The sequence below is a fragment of the Danio aesculapii genome, chromosome 3 (assembly GCF_903798145.1).
Source record: "Danio aesculapii chromosome 3, fDanAes4.1, whole genome shotgun sequence".
Classification (NCBI taxonomy): domain Eukaryota; kingdom Metazoa; phylum Chordata; class Actinopteri; order Cypriniformes; family Danionidae; genus Danio; species Danio aesculapii.
In genome coordinates, this window is record NC_079437.1 from 27413020 (window position 1) to 27428899 (window position 15880).

A 15880-nucleotide genomic window follows, 5' to 3' on the forward strand; every position below is an offset into this window, starting at 1 on the left:
CCAATTATGATATGGTGATGGTTAGGAGGCCATGATGGACAAATTTGGCCATTTTAAAAACAACAGAGAGTCAGGACCTCTGTTGAACGTCTCATCCGACTCTTACCGGCGTTCACTGACAATATAGAGTCCCCATCAATATACTGGGGCATTAGGACCCACACAAACAGGTTGAGCGTCCCCTGCTGACCTCACTAACACCACTTCCGGCAGCAACTTAGCTTTCCCATGTGTGCTCCCTTCCAGGTACTAACCGGGTGCAGCCCTGCTTACAGTAGCTTCAGTGGTTGACCATGTGAGAGTTGCAGAGAGCTAGCTGCTAGATTAAGTAGTACACTGCGTATTATGCTGTTTGTTATTACATTTAACTCATTTTTGTATTTAATTCCTTGGACAAAATCATGCATTTGTGTAAAAAAATTTAAATAAATAAAAATAAATAAATAAATAAATAAATAAATAAATAAATAAATAAATAAATAAATAATATACAGTAGTCAACATTTGAAGTGGACCATCACTTTTCATCAAAATTTCCCTAAAACTATTGTACAACACCCAATCTTGTCCTAGGACAATTTTGAAAAACATTTTTGATTCACAATTCACTTTGAATGTTGACTACTGGATATATGTGTGTGTTTCTGAATTTAGGTTGATTGTGGTTCTTTTCTAATTGTGACAATCAGTCTAATAATTGATTGGCAGAATTTATTATTTAAATAACAGAATAGGTTAATTGCTAATTGATGGCAATTACATAAAAACATGCAATAAACAATTTGCACTAATGCACATTAGATTTATTGATTTAATTATTTTTGATAACATACACCTGCTAAAGTAAACATCATTGTCTATAAAATGTCTGTTTTCATCTCTGTACCAATTTTAATATCAGTGGATATTAAACACAGTTCTCTGTGTGGGCTGTCCACTCTGACTTTATATTAAATCAGCAAATAAAGGCACTCTCAAGAAAAAACAGTATCTCACACAACAGCCTTCCAGAAATAAAACAAAACCATGATCGCTACAGTACAAAGCTGCTTCAACTGAACTGTAAAATGCTCACAGTGAACAGAGGATGCCTTTTAAGACACAGACTTAACGCTAAAAAAAGGGCAGGGAAAAGATTGGTAAATTGTGCAACAGCTGCAAAAGCAAACAGACATTATTATGAATGTGAGAGACTAATCACTCTTCTACACACAAACACACAAACAGGAACACATGTGCCCAGCAAGGCCCGGCAGATGGTCTCCGCCCCCATTTCCATACTCTCTCTCTCTCTCTCTCTCCCTCTCTCGTCTCTCTGCAATCTCCCACCTCATTCTTCCTCTGCCTTTTGCTCTATCTCTCTCTCCCAGAGGGCCATGCACCGGTGCACAACACGCACACATGACCTAGGACATTCACTACCCTCTTGTTTGCATTCAAGCAATAACCAACTTCCACTAAGAGCATGCAAACAGAGCAGACAAAAGGATGTGATCATTTAGAGTCATGGCCCATGACAAGCGCAATAGCCCTGGCCTTTACCTGCCTGTCAATGCTTACTGAAGGGTTTGAAAACTCATCAGGACTTGATGACATGACCAATCTCTCATTTCAGCGACTCGCCGAGGACTGCGAGATGAGGAAGAGGATGTAATAAACGAAGCGCTGCACACAGAGCCAAGGATATAGATTTCAATGCCAAGCAACAACACAAATTAAACTTTCCGCTTATATTTTAATGCATCTTCGATGATTAGAGATTAGCCTTGAAAACGAAATTTACAAAAATCGAAGAAGAAGAAAAATAGAAAGCGACTACAGTGTCGACTGCAGGGACGGATATCAAATTGAAGGTTAAAAGTTGCATTCGGTGTCTTTGTTCGAACATGAATATACTGTTCTCTACATATCTGCCCTTTGAGAAACCTTTCCAAGCACAACGAAAAGGCAGGTTTGCTCTCAGAGCTGAGCTCTTAATCATCTCTGATTTTTTTTGACACTTAAAATGCTTTTGAAATTCAGCATCAATCACTTTAAGTGTCATGCTAACCTGCAATTGATTTCCAACGCTATTCCAAAAATTAAATAATGAAATTAACCATAATTTGATTTGGCCGAATGGATGAATTTAAATGAAATCTGAACTCTTTTGATGTCATTGAAAAAAATATATAAATACTGAAGCCAAAAGAGCCATTAAAGAAATAAAGAGGCACTTTTACATTGACGTAAGCCTTATTTTTACAATGAGCAGTTGACACATAACAGGTCCATGGACCCTTTTAACATAACAACATCCAAGTTTCTGGAACAGGTAACCTGTTTGTTTGTTATTTTTTAAAGTTCTTTACCAAAAAATATTTTTTTGTAGCATACTGTGTATAAAATAAGTAAACAATTTTGAAAGTAGGTCTGTTCAAGCAGTCCTGCTTCAGGTCTAAAGTGCTACTAAATTAAATATAAAGTTAACATATGCTAAATTAAATTATATATTATTTTACAGTATGTAGCATATGTTAGCAGTAGGGCTGGGCGATAAAATCAGTATCAATATTTATTGACCGAACATCATTGTCAATATCGTTAAAAAAAAGTTCGGTATGAAGCGCTACAATTTTACAATTTCCTAACACGCCTTGGAATCAATGTCAATAAACTTAGGTGTAATTTTGTCATTTCCAATGGAGGCACGCGATTCGCAAAACATGCATATGGGAGTGATGAGCACATGTTGTGTAGGTGGCGCACACATGACACGCACGCATTTATAAGTAGAAATAACCAATCAGCTTCACACTTTGTGTGGAATATACATATTTCAGTAATAACGGCAGGCTAACTACCTCAGACAAACCCAGCGCACCCAAACACTGCAGTGGTTTTTACTTTTCTCCATAAACTTTCATCGGAGCTGCAGCAATGATTTGTATATTTGTAATTCTCTGAGAAAATGCTTGATGGTCGCTTAGTTACGAGAGATGCCAGGGGAGTGAGAGTGCAAAGCGCACAGAAAATGGTGAAGGAATCCATGCACTTGTGCTTGTCACTTCAGGTCAGAATAACAACACATGCGAAAATGAGTGCTGTAAAGCAGTGAGGAGATTGTAAATAAAAAAGGATGTAAGGATGTCATCAGAGTGGCTTTTTGGCTTCTTTTCTTGTGCATCCCAGCCACTAGCTCCTCATCTGAAAGATTTTTTTATCATAGTGGTAACGTAGTCATCCAACTTCACAATTTGTAATGTTTCAATATGTATTTGAATAATGATGGCTGGTTCCTTTACTTGAAAGCTCAGATTTGATTTTCATAATTTTTATTATTAATTAAATTATTTAATTATTAATTTAAATTATTATTTATAATGTTATTATTAATTATTATTTACACCTTAAAGTGTGCTTTGATTGTTTAGCGTTTACACTTTACTATTGCCCACACTTTATAACATTTTATTTATCAAGTTTAAGAGTCTCTTTAACACTTATGTTTATTTTATTATAAAGAGATTAGATATTTTGCTTAAATATATTTGTTTTTGACTATTAAAACTATTTGCCTTAGAAAGGTTGGTAAATTAAAATAAAGTGGTTAAAAAAATCCTAATATACCTAAATGGATTGTTAAAAATATTCAATAATTATCAATATCAAATGATATGAAACATGATATCATGATATATTGTTTTGCAATATTGCCCAACCCTAGTTAGCAGTACATTATAAATAGTCAATAGACACTAAAAGTGTTTTGCGTCATAGTCCGCAAAAATACACTGGCAGAAATGTCACCTGGTCTGTATCATGGTATTTATTTTTATTACTTTGATGCATGATCCTTTTTTAGAAAGAAGCAGTGAAAAAGCAGAAGTGTCCAGGGGGTGTGATGCTGTATGGGTGCGCTGGGTACTTAAATAAATGAACAGCACTGAGCAGATGTAATGGGAAGGAAAGAGAGAGAAGCAGTTACGCATAGTCAGCACAGATGGGAGCAGCAAAGAGAGAGAGAAGGAGAGAAGTGAGATGGGAGCTGTAAAAGATCTGCTGAAAGCAAGCAAGAGCCATGTGACTTTGGGCCGGATTGATTTTAGCCGTGAAGACCAGGCGACCACACCTCCCACACCGCCCACTCCAGGTCAGGCCGGGGTCCTGCGGCAGGAGGGAGAGAGGAGCGGGTGCAGGACGCCCCCGGCTTTAAGGGTCAGGTGAGGTCTAACTGGCAGCTGCTTAAACCTGACACAAGCACTGTACAAAACGCCCAAGTCCTGAGGGTGAACGCAAATAAATCGTGCTGGTAAAATGTGCAAGGAAAAGCACACATTTGCATAGGGATAACATACGCTGTATGACTGCAGCAACTTTTAATAGAAGCAAATAATGAAACGTCTCAATTTGGCACGATACTGTCGCTAAGAGACACTGTATTTTATTAAGGCAATTAGAATGTGCCAATTAATAATATTCCACCAATGGATCAAAATATTCACCAAGCACTCACAAGAAAACGCAAGTTATTCCTAGACAATAGTGTTCCGCATGCTACACACACACGTGACCCACATATACAAAAAAATGCACAAAAAAATAAATAAACAGTCGCGTTGTCTGCCTAGTCCTGAATGAGACCCCAGCTGTAGTGAGATGTATTCAAAATGTCTTGCATCTCGGCTATAAATAGTCTCAAAGACCCAGATTCCCAGTTCACTCAACACACGTGAATCTGCACGCATACACAAACGCAAAACCAGAAATAATGCTTGTGCAGACACATAAATATTTGAGAATCTGAAAATTACAGATCAAATAAAGCTACCTCTGTGCTGTAAGGACACATCATTTTGTCAAATGCAAAATCATACAAATAAAAAGTTGCATCCAAACCGAATGCTAACTACTTCATTTTATGCAACGTGTTTCTTGAGTGTCATAGAGTACAATTTGTTCTCTCTGAATGAGTAACATACTCTCCCTTGATTAGAGAAATAAAAGCTGTCTCTTTGTTAGAAAAAAATATATATATTTATCACTCAGATGTATTTGCAATTAAACTGACATGGAATGCAATTTCTATTGGATAAGACAAAGGTTAGAGGTGTCACTGAAGGTTAATGGTGGCTCGGTGCGACAGATGAAAGTTAAATGAGATCACTGATCTCAGTCACGTCGAGTCTGGAGAGAGACATGCACTGGCACATAGGATCTGATGACTGATCAATACCATAGATTAACTTTTGATTTGATAAATCCCCTTGAATTGTCATCACTCTGCGGGAGCCCACTCACTCTCTGGAAAAGGCACTGATGACAATCAAGTTTATCAGATAATCAGGGGATAAAAAGATGCCCAAGGGTGCAGTCTAGCACATTAATGACTCTAAATTAAAAATCCTTTTTTTTTCTTTCATTTTTTCTAAATGAGCATCATGATCCAAGTTAATCATAAAAGAGATTTAAATATGATCGAATAAGTGTAATTATAAAAATAAAAAAAACATACAGAGAACTGTTCATGGAGAAAAGCACGTAAAATGCATTAAACAGACACACACACATGCACATGTGTGCTGAGCACATGAGGATATCATGTAGCAAAGTCTTGAGAGTCAGCAGAATTGTTTATCACACAGAAAAAAACACATGAAGTATTTCACCTCTTCTGAGAAGCGAAAAAAAATCATCTCACACTTTTAAAAGCAACCTTAAGATGTGTGGTTATATATAGACTACTTTTAACAGATGACATGGCAGATTATTTATTTAAATTGATCATGCACAAACATAAATAGCGACAGATGATTCACAAAAGATTCACAACCAGAACGCCAACACACAGTCACACTGTCATGGATTGGTCAGGCTCTCACGACCCCCACTCACGAAGATCACCATCACCTGACTTCTAATGAGCACACAGCTGCATCACATTCACGAGCACCAGATAAAAGCACAGCACTCCAGTCGCTCATTGTCCGGGCTCGTCTCGACGAAAGCGGACAACTGAGCGACCACTCAGCGTAGTCATCCTCAGCTAAACAAACGATTTACTTACCTGTTCTCTTTGTATTCCTCCTAGTCTTCCTGGTCCTCCCGAATCGTCCTGTCTTCCAGTCCTTCCAAGTCTGTGTCATCCTCTGTCAGCTGTATCTGGTGTGTGCTGTCCATCCTCGTGTATTCCTGTTACCCAGCCACGGAGGAAAAGACCCCAACATCATTCCTGATCCTCCTGGCTATCCTTCATGTGCTCCTTGTTGTCATTCAATAAACACCCTAACGTTTCCTTACCTCTGTCTCCTGTCCGCTTCATAACAGAAGCCCGGACCCATAACGACGACAACATGAGCACCCTCGATCACTTTCAAGAGCTGGTGGACCAGTTGAAGCGGATTCTACAGCCACCAGCTCCACTTTCCAACGCACCACCAGCACCGAGCACTTCCGCCTCCACAGTTTCTTCTTCGGCCCTTCCTTCCAGTCCCATGGCCCGACCAGCGCCCTACTCAGGCGGAGCGGGGGAGTGCAATGGTTTTCTGTTACAATGTTCCCTCATATTCGAAATGCAACCTTCTCTATATCCCACAGATAAGTCAAAGATCGCCTACATCGTATCACTACTCTCTGGACCTGCACTTAAATGGGCTGAGACGATCTGGAACCAAGCCGGGCCGGTCATGAATTCCATCACTACCTTCACGGAGTATTTCAAAGAGGTGTTTGGACGTTCTGATGGGGAAGTAGCCGCTGGAGAGCAGCTGTATCATCTAAAGCAAGGTACTCTATCTACACAGGAATATGCTCTCCGGTTTCGCACTCTAGCAGCTGCAAGTGGATGGAATGAGAGATCGTTGTTGACCACGTACCGGCTCGGCTTGGAACCCACTCTCCGAATCCAGCTGGCCACATTAGATGATACAATGGGTCTGGAGAGATTCATCCAACATTCTCTCCGATGTTCCGATCGTCTCCGTTCCTATCAACAGGACACCATCACCCCCTCGTCTGCACTCCTCCAATCGCCTGAGTCAACAGCCTCTCCAGAACCAGAACCCATGATAATAGAGTCTGGAAGACTGACATCAGCGGAACGACAGAGGAGGCTGACCCGGGGTCTGTGTCTATACTGCGGTGTCAGTGGACACACCCGTATGGAGTGTCCCCTTCGTCCCATTCGGACTTCAGTGAGTGTATTCAGTACGAATATTGAACAATGTAAACCACTTACTACCACCGTACAAATAACTACTGCCTCTATTTCTCTCCTTGTCACAGCCCTCATCGACTCCGGGTCAGCAGGGAACTTCATCTCCCAATCCCTCTGTCGTCAACTCCACCTCCGTACTGAGGCGTCCTCGCATATATACCAGATACAACCGATAACCCAGTGCACTCGATCTTCGACCCGTATCCATCGACAATGCGAAGACATCCTTCTTCAAGTGGGGCTGTTACATCAAGAGAGGATTCAATTTCTGGTTCTGGAGGGTGCAAATATGGACATCATTCTAGGGCGCCCGTGGCTGGTGAAGCACGATCCCATCATCTCTTGGGGCACAGGAGAGATAAGGAAATGGGGATCTGGATGTACACCTACCTGTTTTCCAAATCTCCCTCTTCAAGGTCGGAACCCCATTTCTTTGTTTGCAACATCGGTCGAGAGCCCTCCTGAGAAGCAGTCTATCCACATTCCTAAGGAGTACAGCTCCTTTCATGATGTCTTCTGCCCCAAGAGAGCTTCCCAGCTACCGCCGCATCGGCCATGGGACTGCGCGATCGACCTAGTTCCAGATGCCCAGTTGCCAAGAGGTAGGATCTACCCGCTCTCGCTTCCAGAGAATCAGGCAATGGAAGATTACATAAGGGAGGCTCTGAGTCAGGGGTACATACGTCACTCAAAATCACCAGCCGCCTCAAGCTTCTTCTTTGTGGCCAAGAAGGACGGAGGGCTGCGTCCATGCATCGACTACAGGGTCCTAAATAACGGTACAGTAAAATACCGATATCCCCTTCCTCTGGTACCAGCCGCTTTGGAACAGCTCCGAGAAGCTAAAGTCTTCACTAAATTGGACCTCCGCAGCGCGTATAATCTGATAAGAATACGTGAGGGGGACCAATGGAAGACAGCATTCGTGACCCCTACTGGCCACTATGAATATGAGGTCATGCCTTACGGTCTGGTCAACGCCCCCTCCGTATTCCAAAACTTCATTCATGAAGTCCTCCGGGAGTTTCTTCACCACTTTGTAATAGTGTACATAGATGACATCCTCATTTACTCCCGGAGTGAGGCCGAACATCGCCAACACGTTGCGGAGGTCCTACACACATTGAGAGAACATCACCTCTACCTCAAAGCGGAGAAATGCTCATTCCACCAGAAGTCGATTCATTTCTTGGGATACATCATTGATCAAACCGGTATACGTATGGATGGGAAGAAAATTGAGGCTGTTCTATCCTGGTCAGAACCCACTTCCATTAAGGAGCTCCAGAGGTTTCTTGGGTTTGCTAACTTTTATAGACGGTTTATCAAGGACTACAGCAGGATTACATCACCTCTCACTAATCTCCTCAAGGGTAAACCCAAAGGACTGGAGTGGACCAAAGAAGCAGCCGCAGCCTTCCGCCTTCTTAAGAAGGAGTTCACAAGGGCCCCACTCCTGACTCATCCTGACCCAAATCTTCCTTTCGTGGTGGAAGTGGACGCATCCACCACCGGCGTCGGGGCAGTATTATCTCAACATCATGATACACCGCCCCGACTGCATCCCTGTGCCTATTTCTCTCGGAAGTTGAGCCCGGCGGAGCAGAATTACAGCATAGGAGACAGGGAGCTGCTAGCAATCAAGCTAGCCTTGGAGGAGTGGCGTCACTGGTTGGAGGGAGCCAAACATCCGTTCCAGGTGATCACAGATCACAAAAACCTCCAATATATCAAAGAGGCCAAGAGACTATGTCCACGTCAAGCCAGATGGTCACTTTTCTTCTCACGTTTTGATTTCTCCATTTCCTATCGTCCAGGACCCAAGAATCTAAGAGCAGACGCTCTCTCTCGTTTACACGAGCATCACGATCATGAAGAACTCCCAACGAAGATTCTTCCCGAACACATCTCCATTTGTCCGATCACCTGGAACGCTCCTCCAGTCGTTGCCACTCCGGAAGCCCCTGCTCCGCCGGGATGCCCTCCTCATCGGCAGTTCATACCACCTGAACACCGGGTAGATCTGATCCACTCCTTACATACCTCGCTAGGCACTGGACATCCAGGGATCAACAATACTCTCTCGCTAGTATCCCAACGATTCTGGTGGCCAAACATGGCAAGGGATGTGAGGCAATATGTTCAGGGCTGTAAGGACTGTGCCCAATCCAAGAGCCCACGTCATCTACCCGCTGGAAAGCTCCATCCCTTGCCGATTCCGAACCGTCCCTGGTCACACCTAGGAGTGGACTTTATCACTGATCTCCCTTCGTCAGAAGGTAATACCTGTATTCTAGTCATAGTAGATAGATTCTCAAAGTTTGTCAAACTAATCCCTCTGAAAGGTCTTCCCACAGCCTTTGAAACAGCCGACAATATCTTTAATCAAGTCTTCAGGTCATTTGGTATTCCAGAAGATATTGTGTCGGACAGAGGTCCACAGTTCATCTCACGTCTATGGAAAGCCTTCTTCAAGCTCCTAGGTGTGGCCGTCAGCCTCTCTTCTGGATATCATCCCCAAACCAACGGGCAGACAGAGAGGAAGATTCAGGAGGTGGGACGGTTCCTGAGGACCTTCTGCAGTGGTCACCAGAGCTCCTGGAGCCAGTATTTGGGCTGGGCAGAATATGCCCAAAATTCACTGCGGCAACCCTCCACCGGACTCACGCCATTCCAGTGCGTCCTGGGCTTCCAACCACCGCTCTTTCCCTGGGATGGCGAACCATCTGATGTCCCCGCAGTGGATCACTGGTTCCGGGAGAGCGAGAGAGTCTGGGACGAGGCTCATCAACATCTGCAGAGGGCAGTCCGTCGAAGCAAGGTAACCGCCGATAGAAGAAGGTCTGAAGAACCCAGATACACACCCGGACAAAAGGTGTGGCTATCCACCCGGGACATACGCATGCGACTGCCCTCTCGCAAGTTAAGTCCCCGATTTGTTGGTCCCTTCACCATCGTGGAACAGGTTAACCCCGTCACCTACAAACTACAATTACCCTCTCACTACCGTATTCACCCTACATTCCACGTATCACTCCTGAAACCCTATCACGATCCTGTTCTTCCCTCCACAGAGCCTGACCACGAAGAGGAACCCCCTCCTCCACTGCTCCTAGAAGAAGGAGCCGTCTACGCAGTGAAGGAGATCTTGCGTTCCCGACGTCGTGGTGGCCAGTTGGAGTACCTGGTGGACTGGGAAGGGTACGGCCCCGAAGAAAGGACATGGGTTCCCAGAGCTGATATTCTCGATCCTAGTCTCATGGTGGAGTTTCATGAGAGCCACCCTGAGTTCCCAGCGCCTAGAGGCAGAGGGAGACCACCACGGCGTCGGAGGTGTCGGCCCTCAGGAGCGGGCCCTGGGGAGGGGGGTACTGTCATGGATTGGTCAGGCTCTCACGACCCCCACTCACGAAGATCACCATCACCTGACTTCTAATGAGCACACAGCTGCATCACATTCACGAGCACCAGATAAAAGCACAGCACTCCAGTCGCTCATTGTCCGGGCTCGTCTCGACGAAAGCGGACAACTGAGCGACCACTCAGCGTAGTCATCCTCAGCTAAACAAACGATTTACTTACCTGTTCTCTTTGTATTCCTCCTAGTCTTCCTGGTCCTCCCGAATCGTCCTGTCTTCCAGTCCTTCCAAGTCTGTGTCATCCTCTGTCAGCTGTATCTGGTGTGTGCTGTCCATCCTCGTGTATTCCTGTTACCCAGCCACGGAGGAAAAGACCCCAACATCATTCCTGATCCTCCTGGCTATCCTTCATGTGCTCCTTGTTGTCATTCAATAAACACCCTAACGTTTCCTTACCTCTGTCTCCTGTCCGCTTCATAACACACACTAGACAAAATCCCTCTCTTACCACACTGTCCACTTTCATCTGTGTTCCACTTACACTTGGACGCACACCCACATGCACACACTCGCAGATTGTGGCAAGCCGCTTTTACATCTAAACCTTGCTAATATCCTATCTTACGAGAACTTATTTATTTCATGCTAAATATAATTGTATAATAATGCTATATAATTGTAGGTACTCTAGCAGTTAATTAATAAAACTGGATGCTTCTTGTGGAAGGTGCCAGTGCTACTGAATTTATGAATATGACGAGTCACACAATATTGGACTGCTCCACTGCAGGGACTGACCCAACAGATCTAATGTAGTCTCATTATAAAGACTGATTACAAGTTCACATATATCATAAAAAACAAACATTGTAAGATGGATTCATAATGCGCTTGCTCATTAAACTATTTCTAGTCAATTGCAAACCAAAAATGTTACATTACGCAGCTTTTAAGTACAAACAATATAGTGACAAACAACTTTTTCTATTTTCTCAACTCCATAAGTCAAAATTACATTCTATAATATCTCTAATAACAAAATCTAATCTGCATTCCAGGTTTATTAGCTTTTTTTAGCTAATAGCAACCCAGCTTAATTATCAATCACCACTTCATATAACACAACATTTTAAAGTGTTATGGTAATACACAGTAGACAAGTAGTTCCTGTATATGAGATGCTATCCCGAATGTTAGGGCTAGCATTATCATACATAGCTAATTACAAAATAGCTAATTCATGCGAAAAAAGTGCTTAAAAGAACTAAAAACAAGCTGTAGTGTCATTATGCACATTATACTTTAAAAATTATTCCAATTATGACTAACCTAGCTTAATTGAGTTGTGTTTGACTATATTGAGTAGGCTACATGACTAGCCAAAAGGGCTAGTTCAATTAAAATTTAAGTAAAAAACAATATAGTGCATAACACGTGTCACTGGAATAGTAGTTGGGCAAAGTTTCAGCACACAAACCTGCCTACTTAGTGCCTAAAATTTCAAGTTGCCATTAGCTTAGCAGAAAAAAAGTAGCTAAAACGAAATTGAACAGTCAGGCTGCCCGTAAAACCGAAACCAATATGGGTCACTACTATTTTGGCTACTAGCAAGTCAAAATAAATACAGAAATACTTGTTAAGCCGGCTTGCCACAAACCGCGTTTCGCATATTCGCACTGGATTCCGAGGGTTCGGAGAGGAAGGTCGGCGCGCGCGCGCTCACTCACTCACCTGCTGTAAGTACATGAAAGTCAAGGCACAGGAGAGCTGCGGACACATGTCCACGTTCGGCAGGGCGACGCACGTTCCGCCCGTCAAGGGATGCTGCATCGTGTTCGCGTCCGCTCGTCCTGTTCTCTCCACCGAGTTTCAGAGTCTGCTTTGGCAGGATAGGATGCCTGGAAGCAGCCACGGAGTGTGCGCAAACGCGGCTGAATAACCGGTGGATGTGTGAGCGCGAGGGTCCCGGTGGTGAGCAAAAAACACAGCGCGAGTCTGTTCTTGTCCTGCACGAATTTGGTAAAGCCTTTGTAAATGCACACGAAACACTAGTCAGTCCGTTTCTCGCTCTTGTAAATACGCTCAATCACGGGCAAGAGGAAGGAGAGTTGGTGACTGGATGTAGTGAAGTTGCAGCGGGTCTGTTTTTCCATTTGCTGTCAGAGGAGTCCGGGCGCACCGTCTGTTTCATTGAACAGCATCTGAATCTCCGAGGCACGGGGATACGGGGCGGGGGCCAATCCTAAATCACACATTCATTTTTAACGGGGGTGGGGGTATCTCTCCTTTTTCCCTCTTGCGTGAAACTGAATTGTCCTTATAATTTATTATTATGGCGCCACATAAAGCGCGCGCGCAGAAATGAACCTCTCTTCACGTAAACAAACTGCCATCGCATTTGTGTTCCCTTAAAATCATTTTCCCATCATCCTATCTCTCCCTGTGATGCTTTGTGCTGAACTGAAGACCCTTCCAGCATAATGCCTGTACTGAATTCATATCACTTATCGCACAATTTACCGTTCCATTACAGAGATAAATAAATAAAATAAACCAATAAACGAGGCGAGTATAAGTTTATACTTAGTTAACATAATTAGATAATGCGAACACCGAAATAGTTAGATATACAATATGTTAAAGTGTTAATTCTTCTTTTTTTGTCAACTTTAGTTATTCATTTTTATTTTTAAACACATTTTCCAAATGCTGTTTAACAGAGCAAGGAAATTTTCACAGTATGTCTAATATTTTTTTTTTCTTCTAAAGAAAGTCTTATTTGTTTTATTTTGGCTAGAATAAAAGCAGCTTTTAATTTTGTGAAAAACATTATAAGGTCAAAAAACTTAAAAATAAACATGGGGGCTAATAATTCACAGGGGTTTAATAATTCTGACTTCAACTGTATATTCACTAGTTCTGGTCTCTTTCCAATAATGTAGTAAAAAGTCAAAAGAACTTAATAAAATGAGGATAAAAGAAGCACTTTAAATGTTGAAACTAACTAAATACTTTGGGTATCTTGCATTGTTAGTTCATTTCAACAAATGGAACCTATTGTAAAGTGTTACCAACATTTCTTTTTTATTGTGGTACTTATTTTCTTTAAATCTTTAATAGGCAAACATTAAAAATCTGGTTGAAACCTGTACTGGTGCTCACCTAACAGTTCATGTGAAAACACATATAGCACAAATAAGCTTCTTCGTGTATTAACATAAAAAAAAAAAGAAATTACCATGGTAACCATAGATTCAGCTCAGTACACACTTTTGTGACCGTAATAATGGCTAAAACTGTGGCCTTTTTATTAGACACAACTGTTACATAAACATGTTTAAAAATACAAAATAAGCATTTTATTGATTTTAACGAAGAACTGAAAGTTCACTTCTACTATGAACCTGAACCCAAGAATCTTTTTGGTTTTCCAAAAACACTTTCTTCTGTTTTACTATGTAGCTGATCCAGAAGCCCTCAATAATGATTGCATGAGAGGAAAAAAAAGCTTGTCTTTGGATACAGAAAAAAAAGTGCATTATGATCGATTTTAACTACTTACACCAGTATAAACTGTGTATTTTTCTAAACTGATAATGATTTTTTTGTGCTTAACATACAGCATCTAACAAAAACATCCTAAAATCTACTTGCTTTGGAGGCCTGTAAAAATTATAAAGACATAAAATGAAACAAAATGACTTTGGATGACCCATTTCAGTATCCAGAGAAAGGAAGGAAGGAGGGAAAAGAAGTAGAAAAAAGTGCAAGCAAACGGAGAAAGCGACATATAAGGGCAACACAGAGAGTATCTGCTTATCTGAATCATAAAAGAACATTTCATGTTCACTAGGCCAAATGTTAGGCACTAAATAATTAATTAAAGCCCACACAAATGTTTGAATTCACTGTTCTTTTAAAACAGCCTCATCTCTCTATCAGCAGCAAGCTCTTTATTGTAGATTCATTAACAGCTGTTAAATGTTAAATACAACTGATACTCAACCAATGGGGCCGAGCAAGGTCTAAGCGGAAAGTGCAAAGATATACAGTTAGGGGAGAAAATGAATTTGAATTATTCATGATCTTTCTCTTTAATCTTTTCCCCTCCCTCTTTGCACCCCTTTACATCCTAAGGTGACTCGCAAATCCATAGCAAGATTTCATATCCTTGTTACTTTAAAAGAGCAGAGTCATAAAAATCAATGTTGTTCTATGTTGCACGAGGGGCCGTAATTAAAACGGGCTTCTGAGGAGCCGGCAGACATGTATTATGGAGAGGGCAGCAGACTGCTTTGCTCCATTTTACTCTTTCTCTTCTCCACCCCACTCATCGCCTGAAGGCAAGACTATTTTTTTCCCCTCCCCATCCATAGACGTCTTTTTGGCATTTCCTTCTGTTTTTATTTTTAATCTGCTTTTTTTGATGCTACAGTACGTAAAATATTAACTAGAACGACAACCAATGCATCTTTTTTTTTTTTTTTAAATAAAGTAATAACAGAGCATCCGGCCAGTGTTTGGTCGCAGATAGTACTGTTTATTTCACTACATGTCACTGTGCCTTTGACATGTGATGAGGCATGGCTGCCCTTTGCAGTGCGTCTGTTGTCTTCGCCTTTACTGAATAAATAAGCAGGGACTGCATATTGAGAGAGAAAGAGAGAGAGAGAGAAATCTCGTTTATCTCTTTGTTTGTCAGTGATGGCTCTCTCTCAGATTTCTTGTGTACATTGTGTTATTGGTCTGTCTGTGATGGGCAGAGATGGGAGGAGGGCTTGGGGGGGCGAGTGAAGCAACAAGGTTTGTGAAGCTTATCTGCTTTTTTTTTTTTTTGCACTGTGTGACACGGAGGAACAGTCTGATGTCAGATTCATTAGAAATAGCTTGATTCTATTAATAATGAAGAGAGCAAAAGTTATGATCTTTGCCATGTTGAAAAACTAATGAAAGTTTAGGTTACTTATTTTACATTACTTATAAGATACAGTTGAAGTCAGAATTATTAGCCCTCCTGAATTCTGAATTATTAGCCCCCCTGTTTATTGTTCCCCTCAATTGGTGTTTAATAGAAAGGAGTTTTTTTTCAACACATTTCTAAACATAATAGTTTTAATAGCTAATTTCTAATAACGGATTTATTTTATCTGTGCCATGATTCAATTCAATTCAATTCAATTCAATTCAATTCAATTCAATTCAATTCACCTTTATTTGTATAGCGCTTTTACAATGTAGATTGTGTCAAAGCAGCTTCACATAAAAGGTCATAGTAAATTGGAACAGTGTAGTTCAGTTTGTAGTGTTTAAGTTCAGTTCAGTTTAG

General features: G+C 41.7%; 1 protein-coding gene across 1 annotated transcript in view; it reads right to left on the reverse strand.

The window, feature by feature from the left end:
* Nucleotides 1-12739, reverse strand: part of rbfox1 (RNA binding fox-1 homolog 1) — a 263123-nt gene extending 250384 nt beyond the window's left edge. Inside the window, exon 1 of the mRNA XM_056453542.1 lies at nucleotides 12286-12739. Coding sequence (XP_056309517.1) covers nucleotides 12286-12384 — 99 coding nt within the window. The 5' untranslated portion in view covers nucleotides 12385-12739. The remainder of the gene's footprint in view (nucleotides 1-12285) is intronic.
* Between the last annotated feature and the right edge of the window lie 3141 nt (nucleotides 12740-15880).